Source organism: Peromyscus eremicus, chromosome 4, assembly GCF_949786415.1.
Source record: "Peromyscus eremicus chromosome 4, PerEre_H2_v1, whole genome shotgun sequence".
In the NCBI taxonomy this organism is placed as follows: Eukaryota; Metazoa; Chordata; class Mammalia; order Rodentia; family Cricetidae; genus Peromyscus; species Peromyscus eremicus.
The window spans coordinates 137,415,788-137,434,549 of record NC_081419.1 but is presented as its reverse complement, the minus strand read 5'-3'; the positions used below and the strand labels follow the sequence as shown (position 1 = coordinate 137,434,549).

Below are 18,762 nucleotides of genomic sequence, written 5' to 3'. Positions count from 1 at the left end.
ATGGGAATGAAGGCAGCCAGTAATAAACGCCCGTGCTAAGATCAGGGTCAGAAGCCTCATAAAAGAGGGCTCATGGGACCCAGAGTCTGGCCTTCTTTAAATCTGCCAACTTGCATACTGAGCTGTTTAACTCGTTCTCAAAGTAACTACCATCTCATTGCCAGGGAATTTAATATTCTCTCTCTCTCTCTCTCTCTCTCTCTCTCTCTCTCTCTCTCTCTCTCTCTCTCTCTCTCGCTGAATAAGTAAATGCTTATTATAACACTTTCATCTCTGAGCATTTAGATACTAAGTATTTTATGTGTAGCACCTTATATTAGTTTGGCAAAACTGAAAAATAAAACTTCTTGTGCCCTATTTTTCTAAAGGTTTAGGAAATTGAGGGTCAAAAGGGAAACAGCCTCCCTAAGGAAACTTCACCTGAGACCCAGAAATATACTCCAAGCCAAAGACTGATTCCGAAAATCATTCCGCTAGTTTTCTTTTTTCTCTTGCCCTCCTTCAGAAACACAACTGCAAAGAAACGAAATGTTGTAGGGTTTCACTCTGGTCATGTAACAGCACTAACACTATCCAGAACCTTCCTATAGTGCCAATTCAGAGTGCCAGGTACATGGAAGCACTGAGTTTTCTGATAAGTTTTGAAGCAATCAGAAACTAGACAATAAAGCGACTGTTGTAAAAAGGAGTGCTCAGACACGTGCAGGCTTACATTCTGATTACCATCCTTGCCAATGCTATCCTCCAGGACAGAGCCGATGAAAACAGCACAAGGATGTGCTAACAACCTCCTTCAGACAACCGCAGGTGGGAAGAAATGGGCTGTGAGTCAAGAATTCTCTCGGAGGCAGCTCTGATCTGCATATCTGACAGTGCTGAAATGAAATCTTTTCAACAGGAGCCTGGCCTTTGGTTTTAAAGGAGGAAACATAGCCACAATAGATGTCCTCAGTCACAGAGCTTCCTGAACTCAACTATCCTGCTAGGCTTTAAAATTCTATTCCAAAGAGACTAGTGTAGCTATTGTTCTAGGGAGCAAATTAGAATGCTGGGAACCAAGTGCAAATTTTAGGAAGAAATCACCTTGTGCCCCTCTGTTCACAGGGTCTAACGGGAAAGGCCTGAGCCAGGGACAAGAACTTAGCAAATACTATTTCCCTTCTACCTCCACTGCAAATAAGCCTGGAAAGGAGGAGAGGGCAGTTTATGTGCATGTCCTGGACACGTATAGAGGCAAGGCCACATTAGTGTAGTCACCGAGCACTGGTGTCAAATCTTGAGCAGATAGGTGTCCATCACCTTTCAGAACTACTAGGCTTAGACCTGGCATTTCCTCATACCAGGCAAAAGCATGCACCTGCTAAATTAACAAACTAAGTTTACTAGCTATATACCCCTGTACCAAACAACTAGAAACACGCATTCTTAAGTTGGCAAAATGACCCACTGGGTAAAGGCACTAGCTATGTACGCTTGTTGACCTGAGTTGAATTCTCAGAACCCACAAAAGTTGTCCGCTGACTTCCACACCATGGCTTCATGGCACATACACAGAGCTTTTAAACATTTTCAAAAGAAGAAAACACAACCTTGCTAAAGCACACAAAGACTATTTGACAAAAATTCACAACAAACATGCCAAGCCACAAATGTCTCAAAAAGTACCAAAGAACTGTTACCACGTAGACCATGTTTTTTAACCTCAATTCTCTGTAATTGAAATGGGCAGTTTTAAAATTTCACACCCGTAGTTTTGAAAAAAGCACTTCTGAATAATTCACAGGCATAGCAGCAGTACATGCCTATAATTTCAGAATTCAAGAAGTAGAGGCAAGGGGATTTGAATTTGAGGCCACCCTGGGTTACATGGCAAGTTCCAGGTTGGCAGGGGATACACAGTGAACCAATCTGTTTCTAACAAACAAAATGGTCATCAGAGCTTCTCCGCAGCTCCATGGAGAATGTCTGAGCAGTGTGATGAGGTCCCTGGGCTCAACGCCTGGCACCAGAGGGTGGAAGGGAAGGAAACAAACAGAGAGCACATGTACCATGCACACAATGGAGTGATGCTGAGCCACAGATAAGGGAAAAGCTATGTCAACCCGATTAGTGCAGGAAAATCCAACCGCAAAATAGTGAACAGTGTTACACCAGTTCTGACTGTTACAAGGACCCCTGAAGCCAGAAGTAAAGAACTTTAGTCTAAGGAGGAGCCCTTATGATTCTGTTTCACAATCAGACTCGGTATTAAGATATTAGAAGACTTTTCTCTAAGGTGAACAAGACAAGAAGAGGGACTGCTATTCACACTATACTAGAGCTCCGAGTGGACCAGAAAAAAAGGTGCATGGATCACAAAGGGGAAAAAACTAAGGTCATAATTCACAGACAAGGCCTTCTCTGTAAAAAATAAAAAAGGAAACTTACAAATTCCTAATCTCATAGGATAATGAATAAAGCTACCCACTGAAAAACATCAATTCACCTATAAAAATAAAACAAGGTCTGTGAAGAATTGTGTTGGGATTTTGATGGGGACTGCATCGAATCTGTGGATTGCTTTTGGTAAGATGGCCATTTTTATTATGTTAATTCAACTTATCCATGAACATGGGAGATCTTTCCATTTTCTGATATCTTCTTCAATTTCTTTCTTCAAAGACTTGAAGTTCTTGACATACAGGTTTTTTACTTGCACGGTTAGAGTTAAACCAAGGTATTTTATATTATTTGTGGCTATTATAAAGGGTAATATTTCTCTGATTTCTTTCTTAGCTTGTTTATCATTTGTATATAGGACAGCTACTGATTTTTTTTAGTTAATTTTATATCCCACCACATTACTGAAAGTGTTTATCAGTTGTAGGAGTTCTCTGGTAGAATTTTGGGGGTCACTTATGTATACTATCATATTGTCAGCAAACAGTGAACGTTTGACTTCTTCCTTTCCAATTTGCATCCCCTTGATCTCCTTTGGTTGCCTTATTGCTCTAGCTAGAACTTCAAGTACTATATTGAATAGATAAGGAGAGACTGGACAGCCTTGTCTTGTTCCTGATTTTAGTAGAATCACTTTGAATTTCTCTCCATTTAATTTGATGTTGGCTGTCAGCTTGCTGTAAATTGCCTTTATTATGTTTAGGTATATTCCTTGTATTCCTGATCTCTCCAAGACCTTTATCATGAAGGGGTGTTGGATTTTGTCAAAGGCTTTTTCAGCATCTAATGAGATGATCATGTGGGTTTTTTCTTTCAGTTTGTTTATTTGGTGGATTATATTGACAGATTTTCATATGTTGAACCATCCCTGCCTACTTGATCATGGTGGATTTTTTTTAATGTGTTCTTAGATTCAGTTTGCCAATATTTTAATGAATATTTTTGCATCAATGTTTATGACAAGAGATTGATCTGTAATTCTCTTTCTTTGTTGCATCTTTGTGTGGTTTGGGTATCAGAGTAACTGTAGCCTCATAGAAAGAAGTTGGCAATGTTCCTTCTGTTTCTATCAAGTGGAACAATTTGAGGAGTATTGGTATTAGCTCTTCTTTGAAATTCTGCCTGAAACCATCTGGCCTTGGGCTTTTTCTGGTTGGGAGACTTTTAATAACTGTTTCTATTTCCTTAGGGGTTATAGATCTATTTAAATTGTTTATCTGGTCTTAATTTAATTTTGGTACATGGTACCTATCAAGAAAATTGTCCATTTCTTTTAGACTTTCCAATTTTGTGGAGTACAGGTTTTTGAAGTATGACATTAATGATTCTCTGGATTTCCTCAGTGTCTGTTATGTCCCCCTTTTCATTTCTGATTTTATTAATTTGAATATTCTCTCTCTGCTTTTTAGTTAGTTTGGATAAGGGTTTGCCTATCTTGTCAGTTTTCTCAAAGAACCAACTCTTTGTTTCATTGATTCTTTGTATTGTTCTCTTTGTTTCTATTTCGTTGATTTCAGCCCTGAGTTTGATTATTTCCTGCTGCCTACTGCTCCTGGGTGAGTTTGCTTCTTTTGTTCTAGAGCTTTCAGGTGTGCTGTTAAGTTGCTAATATGAGATTTCTCCAAATTCTTTATGCAGGCATTTAGTGCTATGAACTTTCCTCTTAGCACTGCTTTCATAATGTCCCATAAGTCTGAAAGAACAATATTCAACTTCATATGGAAAAACAAAAAACCCAGGATAGCTATAACAATTCTGTACAATAAAGGAACTTCCAAAGGCATCACCATCCCTGACTTTAAGCTCTACTATAGAGCTATAGCAATAAAAATAGCTTGGTATTGGCATAAAAACAGACACGTGGATCAATGGAATTGAATTGAAGACTTTGACATAAATCCAAATACCAATGAACACCTGATTTTTGACAAAGAAACCAAAATTATACAATGGAAAAAAGAAAGCATCTTCAACAAATGGTGCTGGCATAACTGGAGGTCGACTGGAGGTAGAAGAATGCAAATCGATTCGTATCAATTGCCCTGGACAAAACTCAAGTCCAAGTGGATCAAAGACCTCAACATAAATCCAGTTACACTGAACCTGATAGAAGAGAAAGCGGGAACTAGCCTGAACACACTGGCATAAGAGACTATTTCCTTAATATAATACCAGTAACACAGACACTGAGATCAACAATTAATAAATGGGACCTCCTGAAATTGAAAAGTTTCTGAAAGGCAAAGGACACTGTCAATAAGAAAAAAACGGCAGCCTACAGAATGGGAAAAGATCTTCGCCAACCCCACATCTGACAGAGGGCTCAAGAAACTAGATATCAAAACACCAAATAATCCAATTAAAAACTGGAGTACAGATCTAAACAGAGAATTCTCAGCAGAAAAATCTCAAATGGCCAAAATACATTTAAAGAATTGTTCAACATCCTTAGTCATCAGGGAAATACAAATCAAAACAACTCTGAGATTCCATCTTAAACTTGTAAGAATGGCTAAGATCAAAAACAATGATAACATCTTATGCTGGAGAGGATGTAGAGTAAGGGGAACACTTCTCCACTGCTGGTGGGAGTGCAAACTTGTGCAGCCACTTTGGAAATTAATGGCAGTTTCTCAATCTACCTCAAGGGACTCAATCTACCTCAAGACCCAGTTATACCAATCTTGGGCATATACTCAAAGGATGCTCAATCATACTACAAGGACACCTGTCCAACTATGCTCATAGCAGCTTTATTTGTAATAGCCAGAACCTGGAAACAGCCTAGATGCCCCTCAACTAAGAATAGATAAGGAAAATGTTGTACATTTACACAATGGAGTATTGCTCAGCTGTAAAAAAACAACGACCTCATGAAATCTGCAGGCAAATGGATGGAAATAGAAAAAAATCATTCTGAGTGAGGTAAGCCAGACCCAGAAAGACAAGCATGGTATGTACTCACTCATAAGCGGATATTAGGATAACCAACCTTACAATCCACAATCCCAGAGACGCTAGAGAACAAGGAGGGTCCAAAGAGGGATACATGGATTTCACTGGGAATGGGAAATAGAAGAGATCTCCTGGGTAAACTGGGGGCATGGGTGGAGAACTTGAGGGAGTGGGTTGGGCAGGCTGGGTCCAAGAGGTAGGTTGGGGTGGGACAGAGGGGGAGAGTAAAGAAAGAGATGTCTTGATGGGGTGGCATTTTGGAGTTAGGGAGAAACCTGGTGCAAGGGAAACTCCCAGGAATCCACAAGGATGATCACAGCTAAGATTCCTAGCAATAGTGGAGAGGGTGCCTGAATTGGTCATCTACTATAATCAGATTGGTGACTACCCTAATCATCATCAGAGAGCCTTTATCCAGTAACTGATGAAAGCTGATGCAGAGATCCATAGCACTGGGCTGGGCTCCGGAGTTCTCCTGAAGGAGGAAGGGATTGTAGGAGCCAGGGAGGTCAAGACCATGACCGAGGAACCCACAGAGACAGCTGACCTGAGCTGGTGGGAGCACACAGACTCTGGGCAACAGTTAGGGAGCCTGCATGAGACCCACGTAGGCCCTCTGCTTGTGTGTGACTATTGTGCAGCTTGGTCTGTTTGTAAGGCTCCTAGCAGTGAGATCAGGAACTGTCCCTGGCGCTTAGCTGGCTTTTGGGAACCTGTTCCCCATGCTGGATTACCTCATCCAGCCTTGATGCAGGGGGAGGAGCTGGGTCCTGCCTCAACCTGATGGGTCATGCTTTGTTCAAGCCCATGGGAGGCCTGCCCCTTTCTGAATGGAGACAGAGGAGTGGATGGGGAGGGAGGTAGATGGTAGTAGTGGGGGGTGGGGGGAAAAACTGAGGTCGGTATGTAAAACAAAGTAAAAAAAGTTATTAAACAAGAAAAGAAAGTAAAACAAAAAACAAAACCCCAACACTGAAAAACAAAAGATCTGGAGCACCAGTGAGAAGACATTTGCTACAAGCCCCACGTCAATGCCCCAGACCCACACAGCGGGAAGAGAATCAACTGTTCCAAGTCTTCCTCTAACTTCCACATGTGTGCACAGACACACATACACACATAATAAACAAGACAATTTTTGAAAATCTGAAAATAAATTTAGTAGCTTAATAAAATACTTCAACATGCTAGGCTGGCTGAGGAGACGGCTCAATGTATTAAGGGTATGCCAAGTGCAAGAACCTGAGCTGAATCCCTGGAAGTCACATAAATAGTCAGACATTGTGCAGACATGTGACCCAGGAGAGACTGCAGAATCCCTGAGCTCGGTGGCCAACCAGCCTGGCCTACTTGCTGAATTCTAGGCCAGTGAAAGAATCGGTCTTAAAAACCAAGATGGGACTCAACAGTTAAGAGCATGTTCTGCTCTTCCAGAGGACCCATGTTTGGTTCTAACACTTACATCAGGTGACTCACAATCAAACACCTGTCCCTCTAGCTCCAGGGGATCCAAGTCACTGACTTCCTGAGGCATCTGTACTCAAGTGTACATACCCACACATATACACCTAATTTTAAATACTAAAAATGAAATATTTTTAAAACAAAAATCAAGGTAGATAGCTCCTGAGAAACAGTACCTGAGGTTGACCTCTGACCTACACATGAGCATACACACACAGACAACTGCTAGGCATGGTAGAACACATCTGCACTTGCAATACTCACAAGGCTGAGACAGGAGGATTGAAAGCTGACACCAGCTTGGGCTATATAAGAAGGCTTTCTCAAAAAAAAAAAAATATATATATATATATATATTATAGATAGACAGTAGATAGACAGACAGATAGATACACACACACAAGGATATAGAGCGTGTCTGTGAATAAAGTTTCTACAGATATGATAGAGAAACCAAGTACCTATGTTTGCTGACAGAATTAACACCGAAGAGATAGTCAACAACTCTGCTGACTAAATAAACTATGCATTCAAACAATGAAGTGAAACCCCAATGGTATAGTGCAAATTTTAATAAACTGATCCTGAAATTGATAGGAGATTTTCAAGTAGCAATCTGTACTGAAAAGAAAAATAGGGAGACAAGGAATCTATTTTAGATAAATGGTCATAGAAAACATGTAAAGGTGACTGGATCACACAATTGAATGTGGTAGAGAAATAAGGTTTTCAAATGGAAAAAATAGAGCAGATGACTATAGCTCATAGTATAAACAAAAAGAAGTTCATGATATATTAAAGAACATCTGTGAACAGTAAAACTTTACAACAATTGTTTAAGCATACACTAATCTTAAAAGATATCTAGGTAAAAAGGAATTTCTTAAAGAACACAAAAGTTATACTGTATAAGAAAATGTAGAACAATCTGATGTCACGAAAACTACAGTTGCTAAGAATGGTTGCCAAGCTAAGAGCACAAGCCATGAGCTAGGGTAAAATAATTACAAAGTACAAACTATACACCAAAAAAGCCAGTCTCCAAATACAAAGAAATTCTGCCAATCAGTAAAAGGTTACTCAGATGACCCTTTCTGCAGTAAACATACAAACAAGCAAGATTAAAAGGAGGTGCTGTAAGCTCAGCAGTGCACACCTGGCATGCACAAGGCTGGAGGTACCAGCTGCTGCGCTTCCAAAACCAAAATTGGGATACACCAAGCAACAAATGGCTATAAACGTCTTTAACACTTGTTTTTATACATGGTATAACTTTCTCCCCAAATCAGTTCTGCACATAGGTTGTTTTGTTTTGAAATCTTATTCCATTATTTGGCTGGGACCCCTTAAACTGATGCCATTTTAAAAGCTGTGTGTGGCACTGTGCTGAAGAATGACAGAGTTTACTAGAAATCTGAGAGGAAAAGACTCTGTGCTGAGGTGCTCTGGCTGACTCAGACTTCAACTCTGCCAACTGTCCAATCTCCTAACTAAATGAAATAAAGGCAATGCCCTAGTGTTGCTGTGGTAACTCAAAATAGACTCAAAATAAAGGTGAGGATGGAGAGATGGCCAAACAGTTAACAGCACTGGTTGCTCTTCCAGAAGACAGAGGTTCAATTTTCAGCACCTACATGCATGGTGGCTCATAGTAACTACAGTTCCAAGAGATTCAATAACCTTTTCTGATACCTACAGGCACCAGACACATGTGTTCACAGACATGCATACACAGACAAAAACACCCAAACACATAAAATAAAATATACATACATACTTAAAGATAAATAAATAATAGCCTTAATCCAAAAAGAAAGGGTATGGTAAACATGAACACAATTTCAATTCATAGCTTAATACAGAGCTCCCTCTGCTGGCACAGAGGAAGTACAACAATCCCAATACTGACATATCACACAGGAATTTGACCTTCACTTTTGAGATCAAGAGAATTTCTTCTAGAATCCTCATTCAAAAATAACAGAAGAGGCCGGGCAGTGGTGGTGCACGCCTTTAATCGCAGCAATTGGGAGGCAGAGCCAGGCGGATCTCTGTGAGTTCGAGGCCAGCCTGGTCTACAGAGCAAGATCCAGGTCAGGCACCAAAACTACAGAGGAACCCTGTCTCGAAAAAAAACAAAAAAACAAAAAAAAAACAGAAGTCTGCCCTGCACATATTCTACAGACTAACAAGAATTGCCAATATGTTTTCAGACAAGTACAATTAGCTAATATTCTCTCTCTTCAGATTTTAGCTAAGGGCTGGGACTATACCTAATGTTTTTGTATATACAGTATTCTATCTATAAATACCATGTTTGGGAAAATTATTGAATATAATTTATTATTTTCTTGGGCCTGGTTCCTAGTAGTGGAACTTACTGGGTCAAAGGTTTGACCTTTTGTTTTAAGATTTAGTTTTAATTATGTGTACATAGCAAGAGGTCTATTTATGTGTGAGTACAAGTATCTGCAAAGTCTAAAAAGGATACTGATCCCATGAAGCACGACTTACAAGTGGTTATGAACCACCTGACATGGGTCCTGGGAACTGAACTCAGGTCCTCTGGAAGAACAGCAAATGCTCTTAACTGTGGGCGATCTCTCCAGCCCCAAATCTGAACTTTTTAAATGCCTGACATACAAGGCATTCCAGAAGTTTTATCAATTTATGAATCTACCAATAACATTACGACTCCTTTATAGTCTCCGAGATAATGAATCTGAGCCCCCAACCAGACAAAAGGAACTATGTTGCCTTTGAAGACAAGAGGCTAGTGATGACCTTGCAAACCATGACCTGAAAGGTGAAGAGTAGAGGAGACATTGAGAACACTGCCCTGCAAATGTCCCTCCCTCTCAGCCACAAGAAGCTACCCTGAGTTCCTCAACTCACCAAGCTCCTGGTGAGGCTCTGTGGAAAGGGCTCCCCCTGCCGGAGTGCCTGCAGCCGTTCTCCCTATGAAGAGCCCCAGTACAAGTTAAATACCCTTCCACTATACTTTGACAACACCCTTGGCTTACCCTGATATTAGAACTCATTTCATTCACGGAACTTGATGGCATCTGGGATCAACTAAGAGACCCAACAATGAGTAGTCAGTCTGTGAGGGCATTTATGAAAAGGACTGACTGAAAAGAAGTCTCTCCCTGAGAGGGGATAGCAACACCTGACAGCTCAGATACAGAGAGGTCTGAGGCAAAAACAGTCTTGCTTGCTGCCCTGTCTGGGCTTCTTACTAGCACACCCGTCCCTGCTGTTGCTGTTGTTGCTGTTGCTGCTGCTGCTGCTGCTGCTGCTGCTGCTGCTGCAGCCACTCTCCCTGCCATCCCGGCACACGCGTCCCTGCTGCTGCTGCAGCCACTCTCCCTGCCATCCCGGCACACCCGTCCCTGCTGCTGCTGCTGCAGCCACTCTCCCTGCCATCCCGGCACACGCGTCCCTGCTGCTGCTGCAGCCACTCTCCCTGCCATCCCGGCACACCCGTCCCTGCTGCTGCTGCAGCCACTCTCCCTGCCATCCCGGCACACCCGTCCCTGCTGCTGCTGCTGCAGCCACTCTCCCTGCCATCCCGGCACACGCGTCCCTGCTGCTGCTGCAGCCACTCTCCCTGCCATCCCGGCACACCCGTCCCTGCTGCTGCTGCAGCCACTCTCCCTGCCATCCCGGCACACGCGTCCCTGCTGCTGCTGCAGCCACTCTCCCTGCCATCCCGGCACACCCGTCCCTGCTGCTGCTGCTGCAGCCACTCTCCCTGCCATCCCGGCACACGCGTCCCTGCTGCTGCTGCAGCCACTCTCCCTGCCATCCCGGCACACGCGTCCCTGCTGCTGCTGCAGCCACTCTCCCTGCCATCCCGGCACACGCGTCCCTGCTGCTGCTGCAGCCACTCTCCCTGCCATCCCGGCACACCCGTCCCTGCTGCTGCTGCTGCAGCCACTCTCCCTGCCATCCCGGCACACGCGTCCCTGCTGCTGCTGCAGCCACTCTCCCTGCCATCCCGGCACACCCGTCCCTGCTGCTGCTGCAGCCACTCTCCCTGCCATCCCGGCACACGCGTCCCTGCTGCTGCTGCAGCCACTCTCCCTGCCATCCCGGCACACCCGTCCCTGCTGCTGCTGCAGCCACTCTCCCTGCCATTCCTTACTGGCATTAGACTCCAGTTTCTTGGGTTCTTCAACATGGACTAAAGACCAGCGATGCTCCAGGAATCTTCCAGGCCCTCGGGACCAGACTGGGACTGCTGAGACATCCAGCTTTGTAGACTGAGCAGCTATCCGGTCCTTAGCTCTTCAGTCTGCAGCCAGCCATTGTTGGACTATCCAGATCCTATGTGTAAGCTATTCCAGTCTGACCCCTTTGTTTAGGTTTAAAGCCCCAGGTCTGTTTGATAATTTTTTTTTTCTTCCTTTTAATTGTGCACCCTCCCTAGAGATCAAACCCAGGGCTTCACATGTTCTACTAGCCAACAGGCTTTCTCTGTCTGTAAAGGAACAGACAAAAAATACTTTAGGCCCTGAAGGCAACAGTCTTTCACAGGTTCTCAACTCAGCCTTTTCAGCACAGAGGCACCAGCAGCAACAAAGGAATGGCTATGGCTGTGCTCCAGTTGAGCCTTACTATCAAAGGTAGGCGCAGACCAGACTGGCCTGGCCTGGTTTGCTGATCCCTGGATTCTCAGTGGAGGCTGAGGGCAGAGCTCAGCAGAAGACTAGCACATGTGCAGCCTGGAGTTTGATCCCTTGCATGGGGGTAGAAAGTTAAAGGGGAGAAAAGAAGATGAGCAACGAGACCCAGGTCTTTAAACCGATGCAAAGGTCAGGGTAAACTGAACCCATACACCTCAGTTATCATTCTGTACTCTCAAGTTACTCCCTCTGTGAGCTGGCCTATAACTCAGGTACTCGGGGTAGAGTGCAGGACTCTGAAGTCAAGAGCCGAACCCAGGAACAAGGTCAGTCATAGGAAGATCAGCCAGGAGAAGAAAGGCAGCCCCAGGTCTGTGGCACACACCTAAAATCCTAGCTACTTGGGAGGCTGAGGCGAGAGAACCACTTTGAGGCAGGCAAGCACTAGAAATAGTTTAGTAACCGGGACTCCATCTTGTTTCACTTGGCAACCTGGGAAGGTCCCTAACCTGCATTTGCTATTCACATGCACTGCTCTCTGCAAAATGCACCTAGCAACCTGTTGGCAATTTAGGACCCCATCTGACCAGGGTACACACACACCCTACTCTGAACAAGGGAGTAGGTTTCTCCTTCCCTTAACAACCAACAAACCGACAAACACTATGCAGTCATATTCTTCTCGTGTCCAAACACAAGATAAGAAAGGCAAATCTGGCCTGAACTAGTTTTAGAGTCATGCACAACCAAGCACAAGTGTGTCCTCAAGTGAACTTCTAGGGAGGCAGGGCTCCCCTATAACTCAGCTGCATTATAGAAAGAGGCATGCACAGCAGTGGGGAAATGATCACATAAACTAATCTATTAATCAAAATAACAGAACCACCCAAACTACTTCCCTAGAAACCAGTCCCTCCTTCCTCTCGGCTCCCACAGAAAGAAGCCTTGGGCAGTAACTGCCTTCCTGCGGCCTACCGCTCTCCTGCAGTGTATTCTCACCTGAGCTTTGCCTAAATAGTTGCCTCTGCAGTCTCTGTGGGCTTTTATTTCATTTCTGAATCCAGTGACAACAACCTGAAACACTAGGCCAGACTCTGACCACAGGCACCAGCTCGAGCCCAGAAGTTTGAGAGAAGCCTGGGCAACACACGAAGACCCTGTCTCAAAAGACGGAAGCAGTGGTGGGTGGGGCTCATTGGCAGAGTGCTTACCCAGCATGTGTGAGGCGCAGGGGTCTAGTCCCCACAAAGAAAGTGAAGGGAGAAACAGGCAGGGGAGCGGGGGGAGAAAAGGAGAGAGACGAAAAGCAGCAGCAGGGTGGAAGAAAGGAGGAAGAGAGGGAGAGAAAAAAGAAAGGATGCTTCTGAGGAGACTTGACAGAATTTTTTAAACTGCTCAATTATCTTTGTCTGAGTTAAACAGACACTATCAAGCCGGCGGTGGTGGCACACATCTTTAAACCTAGCACTCAGGACGCAGAGGCAGGTGGATCTCTGTAAGTTCAAGGCCAGTCTGGTCTACAGAGTAAGTTCCAGGACAGCCAGGACTGTTTCATAGAGAAAACCCTGTCTCAAAAAAACCAAAAAAAAAAAAAAAAAAAAAAAAAAAAAATTCACAGCATTTCAAATTTCATTCCTAATTGAGATGAATTATGTATCAAAACAATGTAGCTGCCCTCCTCCAGGGGAACTCTTCAGTCTCTTCAGTACTCCATTCATGAAAGGATAGCCACTGGGGTTCAAAAGCAGACCCCTTCCCACAGCCCCCTGCTCACACAGCCCCCCAACAACCTCCTACTGAGCGTCTCTTCCTGACAGGCACTTAGCTATAGCAACAGAACAGCAGGCCCGAGACAGCACAGACCAGAGCCCATCTCGGATCAGTCAGTGTGACAGCGCCTCACTTTTCATAGTTCCTTCCTCTTCCTCGTCCTCCGTGTTGATCACCATGGTGCCCAGCTGTGACGGCAACGTGTCGCTGTGCTCAATCATAGTATTGGCTCCATCACTCATTGTACTGGCTACTCGCACGGTGCCCATCTCATCACCAGAGGCTCGAACCATTGTGCCAGAATCCATCTCATCCTCCTCCTGCAAATGAACAAATTTGTTCAAAAGACTGTTAACTTTCTGAATTACTGTTACTCATCTTGGTGCAAGCATTCCTGGATTTGTATCGAGGACCATGGGGGTCCAGTCCCTTGATAGTCCCCTCCCAGGGTCCGGGAAGAATCTAAAACCAGCTGATAATTAATCTTTGATGAAAAGAAATGAATCTATGTACACGAAACTCCTTAGTCCATATACTTTATTATTCTGTGTCAGTTACAAGCTTATATTCTGTTCTCATATTTAGCTCATTTCTTGCCCGATTTCTCTCTACACTTATCTGTGGTCCCCTCTAGGTTCTATCTTAATTCCTTCATCTAGTTCTGCCCCTTCTAGGTTCTCATCCATCTTGTTCCTTCCCATATCATCTCCTCTCCCGTCTCCTTCTCTCTCATCTTGTTCTTTCCCATCTGGCTCTTCCTCATCTTTCATCTCGTTCTTCTAGCACTCTCTTCTAGCCCTTCAATCTAGTTCTTCCCCATCTCAGTTTGTTCCTCTCAAGTTCTTACCCATCTAGTTCTTCCATTCTCTTTTCTCTTCTCTGTCCTCCATGTGCCCTGGAAGTCCCAGTATATATACACTTACAAGCAGTATTCCCTTAGCAGTGCAAAGCCAGGCTTCCAGGGTCAAACGGAGGGGTGATAAGAATCACATAGGGAGGCAATAACCGTTAATTATCATTTGCAACCCCAGGGTGGGGGAAAGTGTGCTCAGTCACTAGGCAACCTGTGTACAGCTAGATGCCTCTGGTGATAGTTAAAGGGAGATCTGGAACCAGATGTAAGATTTGAGAAAGGAGAAAGTTAAGCTTAATTGGCACATCCGCCAGGCCTTCTCAAACAGGTAGCCTGGATGCTTAAGTCTGTTCTTAGAGAGTACAGAGGTATCTCTGATAAAGTACTTTCCTCCATCTGGGGATGGACCTGGCCGGATGCTGTCAATGATGATAATTACAAGGAGGCTTGAACTGGGGTTCTGGCTGAGCATAGCTGTCAGCGTAGAAGGTTATCTAAATATTCCTAGAAGTGGTTAGGTAAGGAGTTAGAGGTCTATAAAGTTAGTAAGGCTATAAGAAAGGAGGGTCCAAGCTAAATTGTGTAAGGCTATTACTTAACATCCACCTGACCTAGGCAGTGTCCCCTTGTGGAATTTATCTTAAATCAGGAGACTTGCATGTGGACTGTTATTACTGTTAGTCCTTGAAAGGGGCCAAGGGAGATATCTGATTCCAGAAAAAGCCTTTCCTGAGGCTGTTCTCCAAACACATGGAATGTGTATGTCCAGAGAGTGATCAGTCCACACTGTTAGCCCTTCTTAGGGAAAAGTCAATTGGGAAAGCTATGAAGGCACACATGATTTTCATAAAAGAAGACAGCTGATATATAACAAGCCAAATGACACCAAAAACTCCTTGGAATTTGGCTTCCTCCGAAGGAATTCCCTGATCCCTCCGGGTAGTGACTTTGCCATAACCAGCTGAGTTCTTATGATATATTCCTGTGGCCCGCAGCAGATTTGACACTTCTCTAGGTTGTATACATACCTTGGAAGCTGAAAAGCACACATTTAACGGGAGATGATCATAAAGTCACCCATGTGACAAGTGTATGTCTAACCTAAAGGACTTTCCTCTTCTTCCTTCTCATCTGACTTCCAGCACAGACCTAAGAAGCTGACATGTACCCTTCAAATCTCTAAAGCTGTGAGTGACTCCAGAATACAGTATGAAATTTTTAAAAGAGCTTGGTAAACCAAGTCTCCCTGAGGGGTATGTCCCCCTGCCCCTCTCTCAAAGATAAACTGGATAAAAGATATGGGGGCAAAATAGTAAAATGTAGGTGTTTTGAGAAACACTGAGTAACAGGCAAACATAGACCCACCAAGTGTCCAGTGACACTGAATGAGATTGGGACAAAGTGCTGTTAGAGTCTCGAGCTCCAGGCTTGCCCACAGCAGCTACTTGTCTCACTTCTGCAGCAATCATGACCTAACAAGCATTTACCCTGAAGCCACCACAACGCCTGCCACTCACTGAGTTTTCATCATCGTCCTGGTCCACCTCCCGCTGCTGGGCTTCCTGGCGCTTCAGTTTCACGTCCATGGCTTCGTTAATTAGGTCTCGCAGTATCGACACTCCTTTGGCACTCTTGACAAATGGATGCTTGAGTAAAATGGAGAACAAAGGACACAGTTTTACTTTAAAACAGTGCCTGGCACATAGCAGAAATCTGGCAATATCTGTCATATAAATCAGTGGATCTAATTTCTCTCTTCACACCTGGAGCAACTAGGCCACAGTCACTTCATGACTCAAAGGAGACAGACCTGTGCCGATCCTCTCCATCTCACCTAGAAGTTCTTTTTTTCTTTATTTCATCCACCACATCAGTCCCTATGTCTAAATTCAGGTTGCAGGCCCAGGGCAGGCACCTTTACCCTCCGAGATACCTCACCAGCCCCATCTTCTGTGTTTCCTGCTTTTGTGGAGCATCATGGAGCCCCAGCAGTTAGAGCTGCATGTAGAAATTCTTTGCGGGAGTTACCTGTATACCCACACTTACTCTGGCAGTACCCATGTTCCCTCCCTGCAGGAACAGTACATTCCGGTTCCCCATCACCAACAGGGCAAAGGTCTCCAAGCCTTTCTTAGGTACTCTAGAGACTGAAAGGATGCTTCAGCACGTGGTGGGACTGCAGAACAGAAAGTTCTTCCACAAGCCTCTGTCATCATCACTCCATCCAGGCAGATTAAACAACACACTTAGAAGAGCTAGGTCATTAGCAAGGACACCATGTCACCTTGTTCTCTGTACTTGCAAAATATGCAAGATCATTTCCTTCCACTCTTCCCAGATGCATGCACATCTGGCCTGTTATGATTTGACATCAGTCTTGAGCCATTACCCACCCACTGTTCTTCCTGGCGGGAGAAATGGTTCTGAGCTTCTTACTGCTCTTAAATAGCCGGGCGGTGGTGGTGCATGCCTTTAGTCCCAGCACTCGGGAGGCAAAGCCAGGCAGATACCATGAGTTCGAGGCCAGCCTGGTCTATAGAGCGAAATCCAGGACAGGCACCAAAAACTACACAGAGAAACCCTGTCTCAAAAAAACAAAACAGCCAGGCAGTGGGGGCGCATGCTTTAATCCCAGCACTCGGGAGGCAGAGGCAGGCAGATCTCTGTGAGTTCGAGGCCAGCCTGGGCTACCAAGTGAGTTCCAGGAAAGGCGCAAAGCTACACAGAGAAACCCTATCTTGAAAAACCAACCAACCAAACAAACAAACAAAAAACAAAACAAAACAAAAAACCTAAACTCATTCGTGATGCACTTCCTTCCGTTACCAATATGTTCTTCAAGTTAAGTTTTTTGTTTTTTGTTTTTTGTTTTGAGACAGGGTTTCTCTGTGTAACAACCCTGGCTGTCCTGGAACTCGCTTTGTAGACCAGGCAAGCCTCGATCACAAAGATCCGCCTGCCTCTGACTCACAAGTGCTAGGATTAAAGGTGTGCGCCACCATCACCTGGCAAGTTAAGTATTTTCTATGCCCTTCCATCTCAATAGTTTTAAATCTCCCTCACAGTATGGAATATCTTATACCTCATTCCTACTTCCAAGCAAGTGACGCAGCCGTGTGTGCATGGCATGGAGAGGTGACACGTACCTGTAGGAGCTGAGTGGCTGTGGCTCTCTGCTCAGGGCTTTTTACCAGACACTGCTTCACAAAATCCATGAAGTTGTCTGACCACAGCTCGGGCTTACGGAATGTGGGAGGAGGGTTTGTAGGAATCATGAATATTGCCTAGTTAGAAAAAGAAAATAGATAAAATGAAAATGGCACTCCAACCCAAACAACTACATTTATTTGGTGAAATGCTTTTCCATTTATCCACGCACAGTGTCCACGTGGAGTACAGAAACCAGACTCTGATACTGTTCTCCTTCCCTTTCCCTTGCTCACATGCAGTCCTGCTCTAAACCTAACAATGCCAAAAAAACAGCAACAGCAAACAAAAAAACCTTTCCCTTGCTCACATTCAGTCCTGTTCTAAACCTAACAATGCCGAACAACACCAAACAAACCAACCTTTCCCTTGTGTGTCTGCGTGGTAGTATTGTACATGTTCATGCAGGTGTGGGTGCGAGTACATGTGCACATGTGCACGCATGCGTGCAGACCAAGGCTCAACCTCAAGTGTCACTCCTGAGCAGGACTGGAGCTCAGTGGCAGGGCAGCTGCCCCCCATAAATGAGATCCTCAGTTCAGTCCCCACCAACAAAGTAACAAGAGTGCGGCTCCTCAGGAACCATCCATCTTGTTTTTGAGTCTCACAACGATTAGGTTAGGCAGGCTGGCCAGCCAGGAGCCCTAGGAATCTACCTGACTCTCTCTCCCAGTGCTAGGATTATAAACACACATCATCACACCTAGCTTTTCATGTAGATGCTAGAGAATGAACTCAGGTCCTCGTGCTTGCAAGGCAAACACTTTACCAAGTGAGCCGCCTCTTTAGCCTCAAACAAATTTGGGACAAGGGGCAACCATACCACATGGGTTTCAATGTGGAAAGACACCGCCTATGAGCATCTGTACCCTGAAGACAATCTCAGCCCCATAGTTGTTAAACTCCCCTCCTTCAAAGCCACCAATGAATGTCAGCAATGACTCTAAGATCATCAACCAGAAGTCCTGAAAGTCACAGGGAGCTCTCAGCTTAGAGCCACACCAAATGATTTTCGTTAATCTTCATCTTTTAATCATGTGTGAAGGTGTGAGTATGGGGCATAGGGTGAGGAGAAAGAGAGTGTATGTGTGTGGTACCAGGGACTGAATGCAGAACTTATGGATGACAAACAAGATGTCTGCCACTAAGCTATCCTTCCAGTCCCTCAAATCCTCACTGTGCAGAAAAGAAAAGCTAAAAATCAAGCTACTAAAACAGAGCACAATTAAATTCTACTTTACAAAGATCGAGGTTATTACAAAGGGCTGGAGAGATTGCTCAGTAGTTAATATCACATACTGCTTTTACAGAGGGCCTGAGTTCAGTTCCCAACACCCATGTCAGGCAGTTCACAACCACTTACAACTCCAGCTTCAGGGCATCTGACATCCTCTTCTGGCCTCCAAGGGCAGCACGTCTTTCTCTAAAAAGACTACTAATTGTTGA

At 44.4% G+C, this 18,762-nt stretch overlaps 1 protein-coding gene across 1 annotated transcript in view; it reads right to left on the bottom strand.

Moving 5' to 3' along the window:
• Stk4 (serine/threonine kinase 4) overlaps positions 1 to 18,762 on the bottom strand; it is a 94,832-nt gene that overhangs the window by 47,669 nt on the left and 28,401 nt on the right. Inside the window, exons 7-9 of the mRNA XM_059261872.1 lie at positions 17,256 to 17,393; positions 15,627 to 15,755; positions 13,390 to 13,576 (exon numbers count right to left, since the gene is read on the bottom strand). Coding sequence (XP_059117855.1) covers positions 13,390 to 13,576; positions 15,627 to 15,755; positions 17,256 to 17,393 — 454 coding nt within the window. The remainder of the gene's footprint in view (positions 1 to 13,389; positions 13,577 to 15,626; positions 15,756 to 17,255; positions 17,394 to 18,762) is intronic.